Source organism: Corythoichthys intestinalis, chromosome 18 (assembly GCF_030265065.1).
Source record: "Corythoichthys intestinalis isolate RoL2023-P3 chromosome 18, ASM3026506v1, whole genome shotgun sequence".
Classification (NCBI taxonomy): Eukaryota; Metazoa; Chordata; class Actinopteri; order Syngnathiformes; family Syngnathidae; genus Corythoichthys; species Corythoichthys intestinalis.
This window is the reverse complement of record NC_080412.1, coordinates 16184353-16204476: the sequence shown is the minus strand read 5'-3', so window position 1 is coordinate 16204476 and position 20124 is coordinate 16184353. Positions and strand designations below refer to the sequence as shown.

Below are 20124 nucleotides of genomic sequence, written 5' to 3'. Positions count from 1 at the left end.
ACTTCATAATAGCAACTATGAAGGAACGATCCACTTTTCAGACAAGGAACTATTTTCTCCACCAGAGGGCACTCATCCTCTTTGGATGAATAATGCTTCATTTCTGTCATTTTTTTCCCTCTTGCTGGAATTCAATTATTATTATTATTATTATTTTTTTTTTTTTGTATTTCTTTGGCTGAATTGGATTATATAATGGGTTATTGTATAGTATCATTGTAACAACAGTTCATAAAGATAACTTCGCTGAGAAAAAAATACCGTTGTTTATAAAAAAAAAAAAAAAAATCAAACAAATTTATAAGCAATTGCTCACAATGTTAGTCATTACTTGAGTTTTTTTTTTTTTTTTTACTTGTACATGAGTACATTTTTACATTTACTTTTACTCCGGTAATATTATTTTGAAGTAACGCTACACTTACTTGAGTACAAGTTTTGACTACTCTACCCACCTCTGCGTGTGATTGATTGGCGACCAATTCTAAATGCTCGAGCTCCAGATTACCTCTTATCCCAATGAAGACCGTAGCTGTCACATCCACTAGTCCAATCATGTGGCTGTTTTCCTCGATCTGCTGTGAATTTCAATGGGTTTTCACTTGTAGACGTCAAATCCATTTAATGGGGCAGAGTGACAGCAAAAGTTTGTTCATTCGCTGTCCACCTCTCACTTCAAGTGGAATGGACGTCTACTAGTCATAAACTCATTAAAATTCACAGCAGAAGGATGATTGGATGCCACGTGATTAGATGACTATCATCATCTTGGGAAGGGTGACAAGTATTAATTGATTAATTAATTATTTTTTTTAAATAGTGTTGTGCAAAGCTTGCAGCCATCTTGAGTGGGGCAACCAGCGGTTGGAAAGTAGATCTCAAAAAACACATATTGCACAGCATCAGCACATCATTTCTTAGTATTCCCTTATATTGATGACATCATTTTAGTGCCGTATCGGCACCGATGCTGGTATCGGTGCAACACTATACTGTACTGTGTATGTCAGATTTATAATGACGATTGTATGAACTGTTTGTTGATCAAAAACACAGTGACAGTAAGAGGAGGTGGACACTGGACAGGTGGGTGTAGATACTCAATGACCAATCACAGTTGGCCTTTATGGTAGTACATATCAGCAGCAGAACATTGATGATTTATCTTGATGTTACTCGTTGAATTGAGGCTTCCATTGCACCATGGTAAGACTATCAACGTCGGTTTTATAGGTCTCTTAATTGTTACTTAAACTAAACTGTATATGAACTGTAATGATGTCTTAATCATTTTTTTGTTTCATTTTAGACAAGCTACACTGATAAAGGGGAAAAGGTAAGGAGTAGAGTAAGGAGATGTTTGAAGGGATGAAGGTACCTTTGAGTGTATAAATTTGGCCATTGATGTTATATACAAAAATACATGTACACTGTCGTTTTTTAGCATGAAAGGGGACGATTTGTGCGGTTTCATCATATAACCTTCTGGGTCGGCAATGCCAAGCAGGTCAGTACATACGCATATGCTGAAATACAAAGCTAAAAACAAACAAACTAACAAACAAAAAAAACAACCTTTTTTAAAACTGAGATTCAATATTAATAAGTAAAGGACTATAGATGATTGATATATATATATATATATTTTAGCTGGAAATATCACAGGGAAGCATCACAATTGTATCACAACGTAACTGAAATAATATTGTGTCCAAAATTATTTTTCAAACATATCAAATGTTGAAAGTATTTAGTTGATATTTAGAATGCTCGTAATCAGGGGGTCACCAACCCTTTTGAATATGAGAGTTTCCTCATGGGTACTGATTAATGTGAAGTGAAAGCAGTTGGAAACAGACTTTTCAAATACCAAATCTGCTTATTTGGGGGTAAATCATTTTCTAATCTTCCTTGTGCCAGTTACCTTGCGTCCACATACATACCTTTGAACTATGCTTAATATATATATATATATATATATATGTATGTATGTATATATGCATATATTTTGAAATGGTCATTTTCAAATCGGCACAAATCCAGTAAAGAAAAAGTAACTTTAAATCAAACCAAGACCAGGGTATGATTAATTATCATTGAGCTAAAAATGAAATACAGTAATACCTTTGTAAAAACATTTCTTCATGTACAGGCGGCATCCTTCTACTGTGACAAGATGGGCTTCGAGCCTTTGGCCTACAAGGGCTTGGAGACTGGCAGCCGAGAGCTTGTCTCGCATGTCATCAGACAAGACAAGGTACGCTGACCTGAACAGCCTCAAATTCCACCATTTAATTTTTTGGCTGCCATTTACGGCGATAGACGTCCAATCTATTTTGAGTGACTGGGACATTCATTTGACAGTCAAAATGGATTGAACATTTATTGCCGTCAATGGGTGTTTTTAATATAAATCTTCTTTTACTAGCTACTGCAACACATATTCTCAAAATACTCTACATACAGCATACTGCATAACTCCATGTCCAGCCTTGAATTACACTCTGCTCTATACCCTAAACAGATTATATTTGCATTTGAATCTGCACTCAATCCTGGATATGAAGGCAAGAACTTTGCGGAATCACATTAAAGAAAAAAGGTGCATAAAATATGAAACGTTTCCGAAATATCATGGTAATATACCCTGTCAGAGATGGGGGAGCACTTAATGAAGCATGGAGATGGAGCCAAAGACATTGCGTTCCAGGTGGAGGACTGCGACTTCTTAATTAAGGTAAAATCTTGACTTAATGTGAAGCTCTGATAGACTTCCAAGAAAATTATATTCTTTGTTTTTCAACTAAAAACTTCCTGTGTCGTTCCTGTAAAACAAATCACTGTGTATGAAAGGTGAAAACACCTAAAGTATGTCCTGTTTTTCAAATTTATTTTCATTTTAAATAGAAAAATAATAAACAACAAAAATCATTAAAACAAAATAAAAATAATTAAAAACAAACATTAAAAACTGTTTTATTCTATTTTTATATTATTACTTTAAAAAAATGATTTTCCGACATCAATCATCAAGGAAAAAATACTAAACATTATCAGCTCTCTAGTTTCCTTAATATTTCACCGAGGACTACAGAAATGTTAGTTAAACGTTTTAACGAGAAACATTAAATCGATTTGTTTTCGCGGGCCTCAAAAAATGACGTGGGAGGCCTAGGTCTAGCCCGCGGGTCGCTTATTTGACACATTCCCCGGTATTTGATAAAGAAGCTTTCAGTTCCAAGATTTGTTTGGATTTGAAGAATATTACAATTTTTAACCCACAATATATGATTTGTGACACTCAAATTTCCCAACCGTATATACAGGAATCTCAAGTTTACTTTGACTTCATGTAAACATTGTTTCAACTCCAGTGAGGTCAGTAGCAATAAGAATACCTCTGTTAAGGTAATGCGCCGACAACAAAACGTAACTTCAAATTTTTCTACACAAGTGTTCATAACCATTTTCTTTCAGTGTTTAAAGCCATAATATCTTGCATCTCTCATTTTAATGGAATAATTTTTCTCAGATTATCACTTTTCCCTCTTGTTAGGGATTCTTCACAAACAATTGTGTTGAACCTGGGGTGAACCTGAAAGCTTTGAAGTTTGACGCTCGATTTAACTCGTTACCTAAGCCAAGGTCAAAGCAGAGGTTTGCGCAAATATATACAGATGTCACAGAGGTGAAAAACCATTACAGTACTACTATTCTGACAGCACAAATTTAGTTCAGAAACATTATATATCTATTTTTTAAATGGAATATCTGGGGAAACTAACAAACTCTAAAATAGTCTTTTGAACCTTTTATGCACAAATTGCGCCAGACGTTCATTCGCCCCGCCCAATCAAAATAGATTAGACGTCTCGCGCCGTCATTGGTGCTGAATGATGAACATTCACAGTCAGTCTTCTTAGTTAAAATAAATTGGGCGTCTATCGTCAGTAGCATGCAATGGGTTAAATATTGTGGGAAAAAACAACAACTTTACAGTAGAGTGTTACTTGGGGCTATAACCAGTGTATAATTTTAATTAACATGGTACTTACTTGTAAATGTATGTATAACTACAAAAAAGTATATTAAAAAAATGAAATAATGATTAATATTCAAAAATATATACAGTGCTGGCCAAAAGTATTGGCACCCCTGCAATTCTGTCAGATAATGCTTAATTTTTATTTTGCTTTAAACTTTAATCCATTTTAACTGGCTGGAAGTGTGATTTAGTTATTGCCACCACCTGTTATGCGCCCCAGGTAAACAACAGGTGCTGTTAATTACACAAATTAGAGAAGCATCACATGACTTGTCAAAGGGTGCCAATACTTTTGTCCGGCCCATTTTTTGGAGTTTTGTGTAAAATGATATTAATATAATTTTTTCATTCTCATTGTTTTTTTTTTTATTTTATTTTTTTATTGCAAGCAAAATAAATGAAGCTATACTATCAAAGCATTTGTAATTGCAACCATTTTCTTCGAGAAATTATCTGACAGATTTGCAGGGGTGCTAATACTTTTGGCTAGCAGTGTCAGAATTATAATAACTATTATTATTATTATTTTTTAATCACCCAAAATATTCACTCCCCGTATAAAGAGTTAAAGGTCTTAATTAGAAAAAAAGGGGAAAAAAGTTTGTATTATTTTATTTATTTATTTTTTTAAATAACTCCTTATTAACTCCTATGTTGGGTTAACCCTAACCCAAAACTCTACACTGTAAAAATCCACAAATAAACCACACTAGACTGTAAGCCACTGGTGTTCAAAGATTCTGATAGTCCGAAAATTATGGTAATAAAACTTGGACTACAGAATTTTGCTGCGACAGCCCCCCAAAAATTATGAAGTGTGCCGGATTTGACACCCAGGTCTTGATAGGAAGTGGGTTGAGTAGCCCAAAAATTTACTCAAGTAAGAGTAGCGTTACTTCAAAAATAATATTACTCAAGTAAAAGTAAAATTAGTCATCCAAAAAATGTACTCAAGTATAAGTGAAAAAGTATTTGATGGAAAGAATACTCAAGTAATGAGTAACATTATGAGTAACTGCTTACGATGTGTGATTCTTTTCCTGTTTTTTTTTTTTTTTTTTTTTGAACAATGGTGCTTTTTTTTTCTTAGCACAAAGTTATCTACGTATATGAACTGTAATTGTTATACTATGAAGAAGGCTATAACCTAAGACATAACCGCATTATGTCAAAGAAATACCTGCTCCAAAAAAAAAAAAAAAAAAAAAAAAAAAATCATTAAATTCTGGCGTGAGAAAAAAATTACAGAAATAAAGCATCATTCGTCCAGCGTAAGAGTAGCGTTTCTTCACAAATCTACTCAAGTAAAAGTAAAAAGTATGGCTAAGTAAAACTACTCTTACAAGTACATTTTTCTCAAAAAGTTACTTAAGTAAATGTAACGGTGTTTGCTTGTTTGTTTGAACGTTTATTTCGAATATTCAATACATAAGTTACAATAATAAGTAACAATAATCAAATATAAGAAAAAGAAAACAAAATATGAGTATTCGAAAAGGGTGAGTGAGAAGAGGAAAAACCTATTTACTCCCACCCCTTGTCCTTAAATTGTGATGTATCAGTTTCTGTCCATACTTTACATTTAAACATACACATTTTTATTTAACACATGTACAAACCCACCATATAACTCTATTTCTATGTTACCTGTACACAAATGTCACAAAAGCATAAATCAAACCCCGAAAAGCATAAATAACACAAATAAATAACAAACTCGAATATCCCAGATCACAGTATGTGTCACAATTGTCACAACACACCTAGTTACTATCCACATCTCCCTCATCCATATTTATATTTTTAAATCACACCTTTATACAGTTTCTTAAACTGTCCCATATTTGTACATTCTTTTAAATCCACACTAAATTTCTTCAGTAGTCTCACCCCACATACTTATAAGCAAAACCTTTTTCTTGTCTGAAATCTGTGTTCTTTTTAGTCCCAATATCCCCGTAAATTGTAACATTTCTCATAGTTTGTAAACAACTGCTGAAAATTCTGAGGTCACATTTTTTTTTTCTAGCTTTGAACATTATTTGTGCTGTTTGGGTTTGCACGATATCAGGAAACGAGCAATTTTGACTTTAAAAAAATGTGTGTGTACAAACCCTCGCAAAAGTATGGAATCACCAGTCTTGGATGAGCACTTACTCAGACATTGCATCGTGTAGAAAAAACTCAGATAAAAAGCTTGAAAAAATAATAAATTAGTTCAAAAGTGCAACTCTTTAGCATTCAGAAACACTAAAAGAAATGAATAAAAAACATTGTGGTGGTCAGCAAATGTTACTTTTATAGAGCAAATGCAGGGAAATATACAGTGTATGGAATCACTACATTCTGAGGAAAAAAATGCAATCATGAGAAACAAAGAAAGAAAGAACAACCAAAACGCAACTCTAGTATTTAGTAGCACCACCTCTTGCTTTTATGACAGCTTGCAGTCTCCGAGGCATGGACGTCATGAGTGACAAACAGTATTCTTCATCAATTTGGTGCCAACTCTCTTTGATTGCACTTGCCAGACCATCCTTGCGGGTCGGAGCCTTTCTGTGGGTCATTTTTTTTCAATTTCCATCACAGGATTTCAATAGGGTTGAGAGCTGGGCTATTTGCAGGCCATGACATTGACTGGATTAGTCTTTCTTCAAGGAATGCTTTGTCAGTTTTAGCTTTGTGGCATGATGCATTGTCATCTTGGAAAATGACAAACATATTTTCAATTGAAGGGATAAGAAAGCTGTCTAAAATTATAATGTAAACTTGTGCATTTATTGAAGATTTAACCACAGCCATCTCCTCAGAGCCTTTTCCTGACATGCAGCCCCATATCATCAAGGACTGGGGGAATTTTGATGTTTTCTTCAGGCAGTCATCTTTGTAACTCTCACTGGAACAGCACCAAACAAAAGTTCCAGCATCATCACCTTGCCCAATGCAGATTCTTGACACTTGACACCTTGTCCAATGCAGATTTTTGACTCTTGTCAAGGTTGACACTTTTGAACTAATTCATTATTTTTTCAAGCTTTTTATCCGAGTTTGTTCTACATGATAAAATGACTGAGTGAGTGCTCATCCGAGACTGAGTGAGTGCTCATCCGAGACTGGTGATTCCATAGTTTTTGCTAGGGGTTGTATGATCCTGATAAACAGCTTTGTGAATGATCCGTAATGCCCTTTTCTGCAGTACATTTATTGAATATAGCAAAGTTTTGCAATTATTGCCCCAAACCTCGGCACTGTATTGCAAATAAGGAGAGACTAGTGAACTGTATTGCTTTATTTATTATTGCAATGTTTCGAGAGATTTTGCCCGGTATATATTTGATATGTTTTTTTTTTTTTTGTCAATAAGTACCCTAAAAACCTAATTTCATGAACTCTCTCAATTTCAATCCCCCCTACTACTACGGTATCTTCAACTGTGCATTCTTTTTTTACAGTTTCCAAATAATATTATTTTTGTCTTCCCTAAATTTAATGATAATTGATTATTACTGAACTATATTTTTAATTTGTTCATTTCTGTCATTATTTCCTCCTGCAATTGTGATATGTTATCTACTGAGTGAAAAATATTTAGGTCATCAGCAAATAACACAAAGTGCAATGACTTGGAAACTCTACACATATCATTTATATACAAAATAATGCGTCAATGTAACGCGTTACTACCCACCTCTGGTCTTGAGTTTGAAATCGGTGGTGTATAAATCAAGGGCGTAGGTTTGCATAGGGACGGTAGGGACATAACATTACCAACTTTTCAGGATGCTCAAATTGTCCCTACCAACTTTTAAGCAACTTTATTTGAATTATATAATGATTATAATTGATAATAATTATTAATGATAATAATTTATGTCTTCCCATATGTTGTAATAATAGAACTGACCCTTCCATTATTAGGTAAAATACTGTATTTTCATTATGTTCAGACTTACATTTACCCCTTTTCACTTGCTGAATGTGCCGGTCCATTATTTCCCCTCAAACACACTTGATTGGCTGATGACTAGAACACACAAACACGCACACTCAGACAACCCTGACAGAAATACATGTCAACATGCCGCCTCCTCCACCCCCTTCGAAGAAGAGGGATATTAGAATTTTTTTTCGGCCAGCCGCAGCAGCAGCCACCATAAGTAGACGTCAATGTTGTGGAGGTGGGGAACACACCACTAATTTTGCTACTGAAAGTCCGACCTGCATCACAGTTATTATAACATTACATTGTGTGAACTTGCTAACCAGCAAAACTCGAGTAGGAAGCAGCTTAGAGATAAGTGTCCCCCTATACTGTGCTTTCTACTGTTAATGTTAATTCAACTGTGCATTTATTCATTACTTAAAATGTATTCATTTATTTTATCCATCATTCATTTAAAAATAATTTCTTTTGCAGCCTATATGCAGACATTTCTTTAACGCCCCCAATAAATAAATAAATAAATAAATAAATAAATAAATAACACACACAAAAACACAACCACTGTAAATTTCCTTTATATGAAGAAAGAGGGATTTCCCCCATTTTCTCCCTTGAAAATAACAATTTTAACTTTTTTCATTTTTATGTAGGCATCGCCATATTCTTGAGGAATGTTTGGTCTTATTAATGTCCCGTCCCCAGCAAAAAGTGTATATGCAGCTTATGCTGTTATGGCGTCCCTACCAATGTTGAGACCAAACCTACGCCCTTGGTATAAATGCATGATCGCATGTTCGCAACCAAAGTTGGGGAAACTCGCTCAACTGAAATCATGATTATTACCACTGGAGGGCACCCAGGCGCACTTTACATGAAGAAATGTTGCATGCTTTCTTTTGTCAGACCGCCAAGCAGCGAGGAGCTGTCATCGTGAAGGATCCCTGGGTAGAGGAAGATATCCATGGGAGGGTCAAGTATGCTGTGGTGCAGACGGTGTGTACACACTCACACATGCTGAATAAGTAATGTGGGGTTGTCAAACTCATCATTGTAGTTTTGGTTTCTTTTAAAGCGTCATCATGTTGGCCAAGCCATAGAAATACAGTATTTGACTCATTTGGATACCATAAATCGTTTTTATTTTTAGTCATTTTATTTACTTTTTCTTTATTAATATTTTTTTGTGAAATTTCCCCTTTAAAAAGTGGGAAACAGTTAATTTTTGTTTTTTTTCCTCGAATAAAAAAGGAAAAATGTACAGTAAATGTATAGTAAATATTCTCATTTTATGGTTTTATTCATTTTTTTTATTTTTAAAAAACAAAAAAAGGGGAAAAAAATCAATACATTTAAACGATCTTTTCTCATTTTAATAATTACAATGAAACATACTGTAAATATTCTTACTTTTTAAATTGAATTCATTTCAACAATGAAGAAATTCTACATACGTTTTATTTTAGCCAAAAACATGATGTCTTACTTTTTGCGGGCTCATTCTGGCCCCTGGCCCCCCAGTTTGCATCCCTGACATAATGGAACCCAACAAATACACAAATTGACATGAGAAGTTAATTCCCATTTGCTGTCTGCAGTATGGAGATACCACGCACACGTTCATTGAGTACCTGGGGCCCTACAAAGGTCTTTTCCTACCAGGTTACAAAGAACCTCTGTTTCGAGATCCACTCTTAGCCAAACTGTGAGTACGTTTAAGATCACAAATGAGGATGTCAGAGTTCATTCCAAATGTTTGCTTGTGTCACATATAAAAGTTACTATGAAGTATCTCCCTTTCCCTCCATTATCTGTGAAGTCCACAAGCTGGTTTGAGATTTATCGATCACGTAGTGGGAAACCAGCCAGATGACCAAATGGTGCCAATATCAGACTGGTAAGCCTCGTGCTTGACAGCACGTCCACACCAAGTTGACGCAGTACTGTCCAAAGGCCGTTTTGTAACTATCCAATCTACCTGTGTCGTGAGATAACAAGATATGACATAGTGAACATGAACAAGTGAACTCACTATGAAAGAAAAACCTAATTTCATTGATTTAGTTTTTATAACCATTGTATTAATTTATGGAAAAAAATAATCATAAAATAATAATGCTAAAATTACAATAATTAATATTAGTTTAAAAGTTTTTTTTTTTTTTTTAAGTGACCGAAAATAGTTAACTGCCTGATAAATGGTAAAAGGATTTTGTTCCCTTAAAACATTGGCTACCATTGACAGCACCAGATGACCAATTCATTATTTTTTTCAATTTTTTTTAACCAATATATTTCATTTTATACAACATATTTAATAATAGTTAATAATTTAAATAATAATAATAATTTAAAAATACACTGTATTTAGTTTTCTATTTTTTACATACAGTGGTATGAAAAAGGTTCCGAACCTTTTGGAATGTCTCACATTTCTGCATAAAATCATCATCAAATGTGATCTGATCTTTGTCAAAATCATACAGATGAAAAAACTGTCTGCTTTAACCAAAACCACACAAACATTTATAGGTTTTCATATTTTAATGAGGATAGCATGCAAATAACAACAGAAGGGGGAAAATAAGTAAGTGAACCCTCTACCTAAGGAGCCTTAAATAGCAATTGAAACCCATTTTTACCAAACAATTTAAGTCAAGTGTGTGCCCAATCACTGCCCTGCCCACTATAAAACACACACCTGGTAAGAATTGTCTTGATGTGAAGCATTGTCTGATGTCCATCATGGCTCGGTCAAAAGAGGTGTCAGAAGACTTGCGATCAAGGATTGTTGATTTGTATAAAGCTGGGAAAGGATAAAAAAAAAAAACCATCTCTAAAAAACTGGGTGTTCATCAATCGACAGTCAGAGAAGTTATCTACAAATGGAGAGAGTTTGGTACTGCTTCTCTCCCAAGGAGAGGCCGTCCACAAAAAATGACGCCAAGAGTTCGGCGCAGAATACTCAGAGAGGTAAAAAAAACCCTAGAGTTCTGCTAAGACTTACAGAAATCACTGTCACAGTCCAATCTCGCTGTGCACACATAAACTATATGTAAAACTATGGCCAAGAATGTTGTTCATTGGAGGACTCCACGGAGGAAGGCACTGCTGTCTAAAAAAAAAACATTTTTGCTCGCTTAATGTTCGCAAAAAGACACTTGGACACTCCACAGAAGTTTTGGCAAAATATTTTGTGGACTTATGAAACCAAAGTTGAATTGTTTGGGAGTAACACAGAATGTCATGTGTGGAGGAAAATTGGAACAGCTCACCAACATCAACACCTCATCCCCACCGTGAAACATGGTGGAGGGAGCATCATGATTTGGGGCTGTTTAGCTGCCTCAGGGCCTGGACAACTTGCAATCTTTAATGGAAGAATTAATTCAAAAGTTTATCAGAATGTTTTGCAGGAAAACCTGAGGCCGTCTGTCAGACAGCTGAAGCTAAAAAGAGGCTGCAACAATTCAATGATCTAAAACACAGAGGTAAATCAACTTCAGAATTGTTTCAGAAGAACAAAATACACGTTCTGGAATGGCCAAGTCAAAGTCCAGACTTGAACCCCATTGGGTTACTGTGGCATGTCCGGAAGACAGCGTTTCTTGCCAGACATCCCAGAAATCTGACTGAATTACAGCAGTTTTGTAGAGAAGAATGGGCCAAGATTGGTCTTGATCGATGTGCCAGATTGATCTGCTGCTACAAGAAGCGTCTGGTTGAAGTTATTGCTGCCAAAGGGGTGGGGGGGGGGGGGGGGGCATAACATATTAAATGTGGTGGTTCACATACTTATTTTTAGCCATTCTATGATTGTTTGCATACTATCCTCATTAAAATATCAAAACCTGCAAATGTCTGGGTGGTTTTCGTTAAAGCAGACAGTTTTTTCATCTGTGTGAGTTTTACAAAGATCAGATCACATTTGATGGTGATTCTGTGCAGAAATGTGAGAAATTCCAAGATGCAGATACTTTTTTATACCACTGCACATATACAGTATATGTAATAGTAATAATAATATGTACAGTATGATATGTATAAAATACATATTTAATTTTTTCACAAATTTTTCATTTATTTTTTAACTTTCAGTTTGTCAAATCAATTGGACATCCATCACTGTCAATGGAATTGAAATTTGATCCATAATGAGCGTCCCTATCCCCTCCCACTCAGGTATCAGAAGTGCTTGATGTTCCATCGGTTCTGGTCCATAGATGACAAGCAAATCCATACCCAGTACAGTGCACTCAGGTCCATTGTAGTGACCAACTACGAAGAAACCATTAAGATGCCCATCAATGAACCCGCAATAGGGAAAAAGAAGTCGCAAATACAGGTGGGAAAAAAATCCATAACACAAGATTCACTTCTACACCAATGTATGAAATCTCCACTCATCGTGTGTACATACAGGAATATGTGGACTACAATGGCGGAGCAGGCGTTCAACATATTGCCCTAAACACATCAAACATCATTCAAGCTGTGAGTGTTTAATCATCATCAAAATTCCAGTGTGTTGACACACCTCGACTTCCAAAAAAAGACAGGTAAAAACACGCTTTACTGCTTCCCTCCACCTCTCCTTTTTTCCTGTTTGTATCCTCACCAAAAGATTGTGAACCTGCGTGCCCGAGGGATGGACTTCCTCTCAACACCTGACACCTACTATGACACCCTAAGGGAGAAGCTCAAAACCGCCAAGATAAAAGTGAAGGAGGACCTTAACCGTTTACAGGTAAGGAAATAATAATTTTAATATACTTCTTCTTTTTTTTTTTAAACTGCTATCCAAATATTAGTAATACCATATTCCCTTTTCAAGGAATTGAAAATCTTAGTCGACTTTGATGACAAAGGCTACCTCCTCCAAATCTTCACCAAACCTGTGCAGGATAGACCCACTCTCTTCTTGGAAGTCATCCAGAGAAACAACCACTTTGTAAGTTTGATAGTACTTTAAAGTACGGCCAAACACATTTGACTCAGTCAAGAAATAAGCATGAATCATAATTGAAATTAGAAATTTGCAATTCTGGGAGAAAGTGGTTGCTCACTAATACTATTAGGGATGCCACCTGAAATTAATTGAAATAAAAAGCACACACAATCTTGTCCGGCCATCGCGTCTTAGGCTGCGTTCATACTACAGGTCTTAATGCACCAATCAGATTTTTTTGTCATATCTGTTTTTTTGGCGCGCCCGTTCAGACTGCCTTTGTCCATTGAGACCATTCAAGTATTACGCATGCGCACTAATTCGCAGTCCGACAAGCGCTGAGCAAGCGCAGAAGCATCAAAACAAATGACCACACATGCTGGCTGTCATCCGTCATTCCAGGGATATCATATTTTGCTTTTTAAAAAGAGGACACAAACAGACATGAATAATCCCAGTTTAGGCTTATATTCAAAGTATATGGATCGATAGCATGCACGCACTGTCTGTGCATGTCACACACACATACACGCAGTTTGCCCCGACTCTCGGCCGTGTAAGCAATGTTGAAATATTGCTTATATGGAGCAGACAGAAAACCGATCATTCTCAGGCTTATCCTCAACCCATTTTTATTTTTTTTATGACTGTTGTCAAGTCCGACTCTTCCTAAAAAGCCGTGTTCAAGGCAAGCTAGGTGCTAATAACGCACAGCTGCACCGCTACCGTGGCGTCTCTCTCGCTTTTTGATGACGTGATTGCTGCATGAATTCCGATTTGAGAGACTGGACAGTACAGACCGCCGCGACAGTCTGGAAAAATGTGGCCCAGATCGGATTTGAACCACATACGAAAGTGACCCAGATCGGATTTGAAATGGTCCAGTTCTATGTGACTTGTCACGTTCAGACCGTCAAGTTAATGCCTCACTCGAGTCGGAAAAACACGAAAAAATCGGATTTGTGCATTAAGACCTGTAGTATGAACGTAGCCCTAGAGTCAGTTAGCCACATTAGCCGGCTAGCATTTGGTCGCGGACTTTCGTGGTCATTAATTTGAGCATTTACTGTAGAGTGTGTACTCTATCCTATACTGTAAATCAATACATTTATGTGGGCATTTCCACATAAAAATTGGATAAATTGATTTTCACGGACAGCTGGTGATAACCAGGACTGGTGCTAATGGTACTTGTTGTTGATTTCGGATCACGAATGAGCGTGCTAGTTCGGTGCTGGTGCTCATGCTTAGTTGGTCCAATTTGCGTGTTTCCCAAACACCAGGTGGCTTTCTATGTGCAAAGGATCCAAATTGGTGCCACGTCATGGGTCACCAGAATACGTCAGTACGCCTACTTAGCACCTGTTTTCAGGGGCTAGTTCTCGCGCTTGGGTGCTCGAGACAGAAAGAACCGGTGCTCACCCAAGCACAAGCATAGAACGAGCACCAGTTGTGTAAAAGGGGCCTTTGGGAACACTCGGAGCCACTCGCTGTGGATTTTGTGGCACTTCCTTTCAATTTTGGGCCAATCCCAGGTTATTTTCCTCATAATTTCGGGATCACTTCCTGCTTAATTTGGGACATATATCATTAGCATGCAGTATATTAATTGAACTTCTTGCATTATATCCAGTATTTTCAGTCAGGTCATAAACATATTGTACATAATACAATTTGCCTTTAATTTCATTCTATTTTTGCTCTCCAATTAATATGTATATTTCTAATATATTAATATTTTGAAAAACTTATGTAATCTATTTTATGGCATCAAATTATGATTTTTCACTGCCCACACTCCAATTTCAAATGGGCTAGCTCTCAATGGTAGCCAGTCAATGAGATTTATTTAAGTGACAGTGCTTCCAGAAAATTTATGATTAAATGCTGATAAATCTGTTTTCACCCTTGGTGGTCCCCCCCCCACACAAAGATATAACATTGTTAAATCACAGATGTACCCAAATATCCCAGTTTCATTGAACACCTGTAGCTTTGAAGCTTCAACGCCATTAAAATAAGCTGAGCAGGCCGAACACCTGTTTACGACTCCCACCCATAGTGAACACTTTGACACGATGCGGCTTGTTAAAAGTTCCGTAAATCAACCGACGACACAGATCAAAAGGCTTTCCGCGTAGGTTTGGATCCTGGGCTTGGGTTGCCCCCTTCGGCGCTTTTATTTCAAATTTCTCTTGGGAGTCTCCACAAGTCTATAGACTAAGACACAATGTGTTAATGACAGAAAGTGGACATCAACACAGAAATTTGTGAAGAGCTATGTCATTATTAAGGCTGGGCAAATTAATTCAGTGTTAACTCACAAATAAAAAATTAGAGCAACTACTGTACATATTTTAACGGTGCATTCACATCAGAGCCACCTGAAAAAAAGTTATGCCTTTTTTAGGCTCACTTAGCATGGGCTACTTGTATGTACTGGGTCATTATCAATATAAAGTGCCTTTTGGTGTCCTCATCAGAAACACCCAGTTATCATGAAAATGTATACAAATAATTAAAATCTTATGTCTTATTATGGGAGAACAAAGATTTTCACACATATCTGGACAACAATATGTCTCTTAAAATCTGTTTCCTTTATTTTATGTGTACGTTTTCCATTTGATGTACTCCATTTTGGCATGTCCCACACACTGCACTGCTAACTTCAGTGTGTGTAATAAATGGTTAAATGATAAAAAAATGAAACATTTTTACATATTAACTTATTGCCACAGCAAGTTATTTGATAGAATTGGTCATTTTGACCATGCATATCCTTACTTTCATGAAAATATTTAACATTTTCCCCCCAAAATACAATGTCCCTGAAAAAATTGTCCTCCCTGTCATTTAGGGAAAACTGCCTCTTTAGAAAACCTGCTGATTTTTTTAGTGATGTCACAAGACCAATTTTGTCTTCCTTTATCGGTGACTAAAACAGAGGCTAGTTGCTGAGTATGTATTTACACTTATGTTTCGCAATTTTTGTCATATTAGGTGTGTAGTCAGATGTTGTCAAGCTTAACCTGTCCACTCTGTCATTATAAAATATCAATTATTATAAAAACATTTGATATATTTGAAAGCTGTATGTAAATACGTCCACAGTCTGCTTGCTAATTTAACCATTTTGCGCACTGAAGGTCCACCATGTGGTTAATAAATACCAATATTAGACAAAATCTCCACCCTGTCATTGTCCTCCCTGTCAGCAAAGCTTCCATGACAGGGTGGACAGGGTTCTTAAAAGTTTAAGCCACATACTGATAATGTCAACGTGCTAATATGATAAGAGTTATTACATACATTTTATAATGGGTCATGCTAGACATGGTAAAAATGGATCAGAGCAGCACTACAGAAAGCCTAGTTTGATTGGGCAAGGCAGATTTACTCCCCATTAAATTGGTTAAGTTACACTTTTTGTGTTGAAATTTTCAAGGTACGAGATCAAAAGGAGCTAAGACAGTAAGGAGATAATCAGGAAAGTCGTTGTGCTGACACTGAAAGAAGAAGAGAATATCTGGAAAAAGAAAGGGCTTCCAAATGACCCCCCGAAAGACATGATCCCTTGTCAGTCTGGGCCCACCTCGATCCAGTTTTGAAGGTAGTGAGAGAACGACACCTACACGTCACAATAATTTTATCAGTTATGGGCCTGCTATGCGGTATCGACAAAGGACATATATCTTCCCTCTCAGCAAAGCCCTACTAGTATGGATTCAACGAAATGACATCGAATTACTTTGCGGCAAGTCATGGCAAAGGGGCACCAGATGCTGTGGGTGGGGTCCTCAAGAGCTCAGCAGATACAGATATCCCTGATGCTCAGACCTAGTATGACAAGCTGAAAAGCCTTGACACATCTGTCGAGTTGTTCTTCATCTCAGAAAAGGATATTGTATCCAAAAGTGAAGTACCTGCAATAGCTGCCATAAAGAACACCATGAGAATCCACCAAGCATTTAAGAGGTCACTCCTGCTGATTCATCTAACGAGTCCCCATCATGTGGAAAGACATCAGAAAATACTTGGAGACCAAATATGATTGCGGTTAAACACATTGGAAACTGGTGTGTCGTTAATAATGACAATGAAGCATATTCAGATGTCATCAGAGAGGTCTAAGGGCACAGTGTGAAAGTTCAGTGTATGCACCGCCATGGCATAAACAAGTTCTATTGGCCAAGGACCTGGGATGACATTTGTTGGTACCATGACTGGCAGGTACTTTGCCGAATACCAGAACCACAGGGTGTGAACAAGCGCTCTGTACAGATTGAACCATCTTGAGCCATGCCTCTGCAGAAATAAAATTTGTTTATAGGTGTGCCTCATTGGTGTTCAGTTATGTTCATTTGTTTCTCTTCAGGTCAATCATTATTCAGCAATTTACCATCTCATTGTACAGTTCAATGTTTGGCTGATTCAGCAGAATCATCCATGGAGTTAAGTTGTAGAATGCCACAATTATGGCTCATTTTGGTGTTTTGGTAGGTTCTGGTAGTTCCATCTGAAGGGGATAGGACCTCTGGTATATATATTTACATTTAAATTATTTGATTCAGAAGATATTTCACAATTTGTCCACTCTGTCATGCTAGGTCAACCCTGTCAGTTTACTGTCCACTCTGTTATTTTTTATATTCTAGGAAAATAATGCATTTTTTTTCACAAGTTAGCAAACTTTTTGTGCGATTTCTGCATGAACAAGTATGGGCCTTATAGTATCAGCTGAAAATTTGACCACATATCTTTGTTGACAGATTTTATTAAGAAAAGAATGTAGAATTTTTGCTGATTTTCAGGAAAATCAAATAATTTCCCCTAATTTAATTATTATCCAAATACTTTTCCAATTAAACAAAACGTAGGCTGTAGATAAGGACAAAAAACCTTCCTGAAAATATACATTTTATAATCACTATGCAATTAGAATATATTTATTCTGCTTTGAATTTGTCCATGACAGAGTTGACATAATTTGCTGTTTACGTGTACTTTGTCTGCTTGTAGTTATTATTAAAAAAGTGTGGGAGCTTGACCGACGTGCATTCCTAACAGTACAACAGGTAATTCATACTATAAATGTGAAGTTGAATGGAAAATCTCAGCTTTTTTTTGGGAAAGTTGGAAGTTCTCAAAGGCACCGTATATTGATAATGACCCTACTACTGTATATACTTTATATACGATATACTGCGTAGCTATAGGTAGTGTTATAAGTGCATTATTTTTTCATTTCCTGAGGTGATACAACTAATAACCAATAGGACAGGAAGAGTGAAGGCAGAGCAGATCTGGGTGTGAGTATTACTACTGTATATTCTAGGCCTGTCGCGATAACAAATTTTAGTGTGCGATAATTTATGTCATAAATTATTGCGAAAATGCGATATTATTGCCACCCCCCCAATTTTTTTAAAAACCAATTTACAATAACACAGTGACACTACATATATATTAATAGATTAAGTACATCCATTTAAACGCGATAAATGTTTACTCTTGAATACAAAAATACTTTTAAAGAAATCACAACTATAAACAATAGACCATGCCTCTTTTAAGTAAAAGACAACGATATTAATACCGCACAGAAACACAAAAGAAATAAAACGTCTTTTTCAAGAAAAAAAAAATTAAATTGCACTTAATAAGTTAAGCATTTAGGCAAATGAAAACTTTTCCTCTCATAGCTTCTGCGAAGTCGTTCCATGTGTAATATTCTGATTGGATGTTTTCCGAGGCACCCTGAAGCGCATGCAACGGTGATGTTTTATTCATGTGACGTGGCAGTGAGAGACACAGCCTGCCGAGAGCCACAGGTTGAGGAAGTGTTTTTAGCACCGTGTGTTAATAAAAAAATGCTGTCAGCATGTCGTGTGTTTGATATCATTGCCAGAAAAACACACATAATAGGACACCATACAGGTTCCTTTTTTATGTTGTCCTTATAATGATGATTTGCTGCATCATAAATCAGTTTGTGACTTTCCACCTTCATGATGGAGCGTTCCTCGTCCATGTTTGCTGGTTAAACTGTGAATAAGCAACTGGGCTGTTGACTCCAGGGCCGGCTCCGCCCATTTTGATGGATGCGTCTCCGGCAAAAACAAAAACTATCCAGTGGGCTCCGGCACGCCGGAGATGGTCCACAGTCAATCCGGAGCACTGGAAAACAATAGGATATAATGGAAACAGATTGGCTCTGGCGCTATTTTTTGTCGGAGCCGGACCGAACCCAGAACGATGATGCACCTGGTGTATTTGGAGCCTAACCGCACGTCTTCTGCATACGCGCAAGCATGTGCACGCGAGGCGATAAATCGCAGCGGATAAATTACCACCTCATTTTTATCTACCGTGCGATAAATGGAATTATTGCATATTGCGACAGGCTTAGTATATTCTCCCCCTGGTCAAAAGTTTTGGGACGCTTAACCATTAAGTGGGATTAGAAAGTGTCACAAAACATTTGACCGCGGGTGTATTCTTTAATTTATTTTGCCTTTGTGTGTGTGAGGCAGTGCGATTAAAATTTTAATAAATAGATATTGCGTTAACCCCTTATAGGACACTTATTGACTGCCATTGACAGTGCTACACCATCTGCATGTGTGTTCTCTCTCCAGGGCTTTGGGGCAGGTAACTTTAAGTCCCTCTTTGAGGCCATCGAGAAGGACCAAGACGCCAGAGGTAACCTGACCGTGCTGACCCCTGAGGGCCAAACCCAGGCTTTCTACTGATCTTCTCTCGTCTCAAAGGCAATCAACGACAACTTCCATAAAGTCATATAGAGTGCTAGCGTGTTTGGAGTGAGCGTTTACCAAAATAGTCACAGAAAAACATGAGAAAGGAATATTTTGATACACACAATATCTTGTTTTTAACAACATTTAAGGTCCTATAGATGTGGCACATCCCGCATTTATCTCTTGGATAATGTTGTCCTCTACAAAATGTGTAAATGACTTAGCTATGTCAGATTTGAATTAAAAATAATGACGGCTGCTTCAATTTGTGTTATTGCCCTTCTTATTGAGATTGTCAGAATAACACACTTTATTTGTATTTAAATAGTATATGTATACACAGTGGTACCTCTACTTACGAAATTGGTTGTGGAATTAGTTTTGTAAACTGAATTCCATAAGTGGAGATGCGTTTTCCATGTACAGATTA

At 36.6% G+C, this 20124-nt stretch overlaps 1 protein-coding gene across 1 annotated transcript; it reads left to right on the top strand.

Annotated features, from left to right (window-relative positions):
* Positions 1-1133: 1133 nt before the first annotated feature.
* Positions 1134-19959, top strand: hpda (4-hydroxyphenylpyruvate dioxygenase a). The gene is made up of 14 exons (XM_057821735.1): positions 1134-1206; positions 1310-1336; positions 1445-1507; positions 2153-2257; positions 2525-2567; positions 2655-2737; positions 8892-8981; positions 9584-9690; positions 9805-9882; positions 12168-12330; positions 12408-12479; positions 12610-12732; positions 12820-12936; positions 19575-19959. The coding sequence occupies exons 1-14, from the start codon at positions 1204-1206 to the stop codon at positions 19686-19688; spliced, it is 1188 nt and encodes a 395-aa protein (XP_057677718.1). The 5' UTR covers positions 1134-1203; the 3' UTR covers positions 19689-19959.
* The last annotated feature ends 165 nt before the right edge of the window (positions 19960-20124 follow it).

Excerpts from the sequence above, each read along its gene's own strand:
- hpda (XM_057821735.1), top strand. Across the intron at positions 9,883-12,167 it reads ATGGTGCCAATATCAGACTG|GTATCAGAAGTGCTTGATGT; the intron begins GTAAGCCTCGTG and ends CCTCCCACTCAG. Across the intron at positions 12,733-12,819 it reads AGGACCTTAACCGTTTACAG|GAATTGAAAATCTTAGTCGA; the intron begins GTAAGGAAATAA and ends TCCCTTTTCAAG.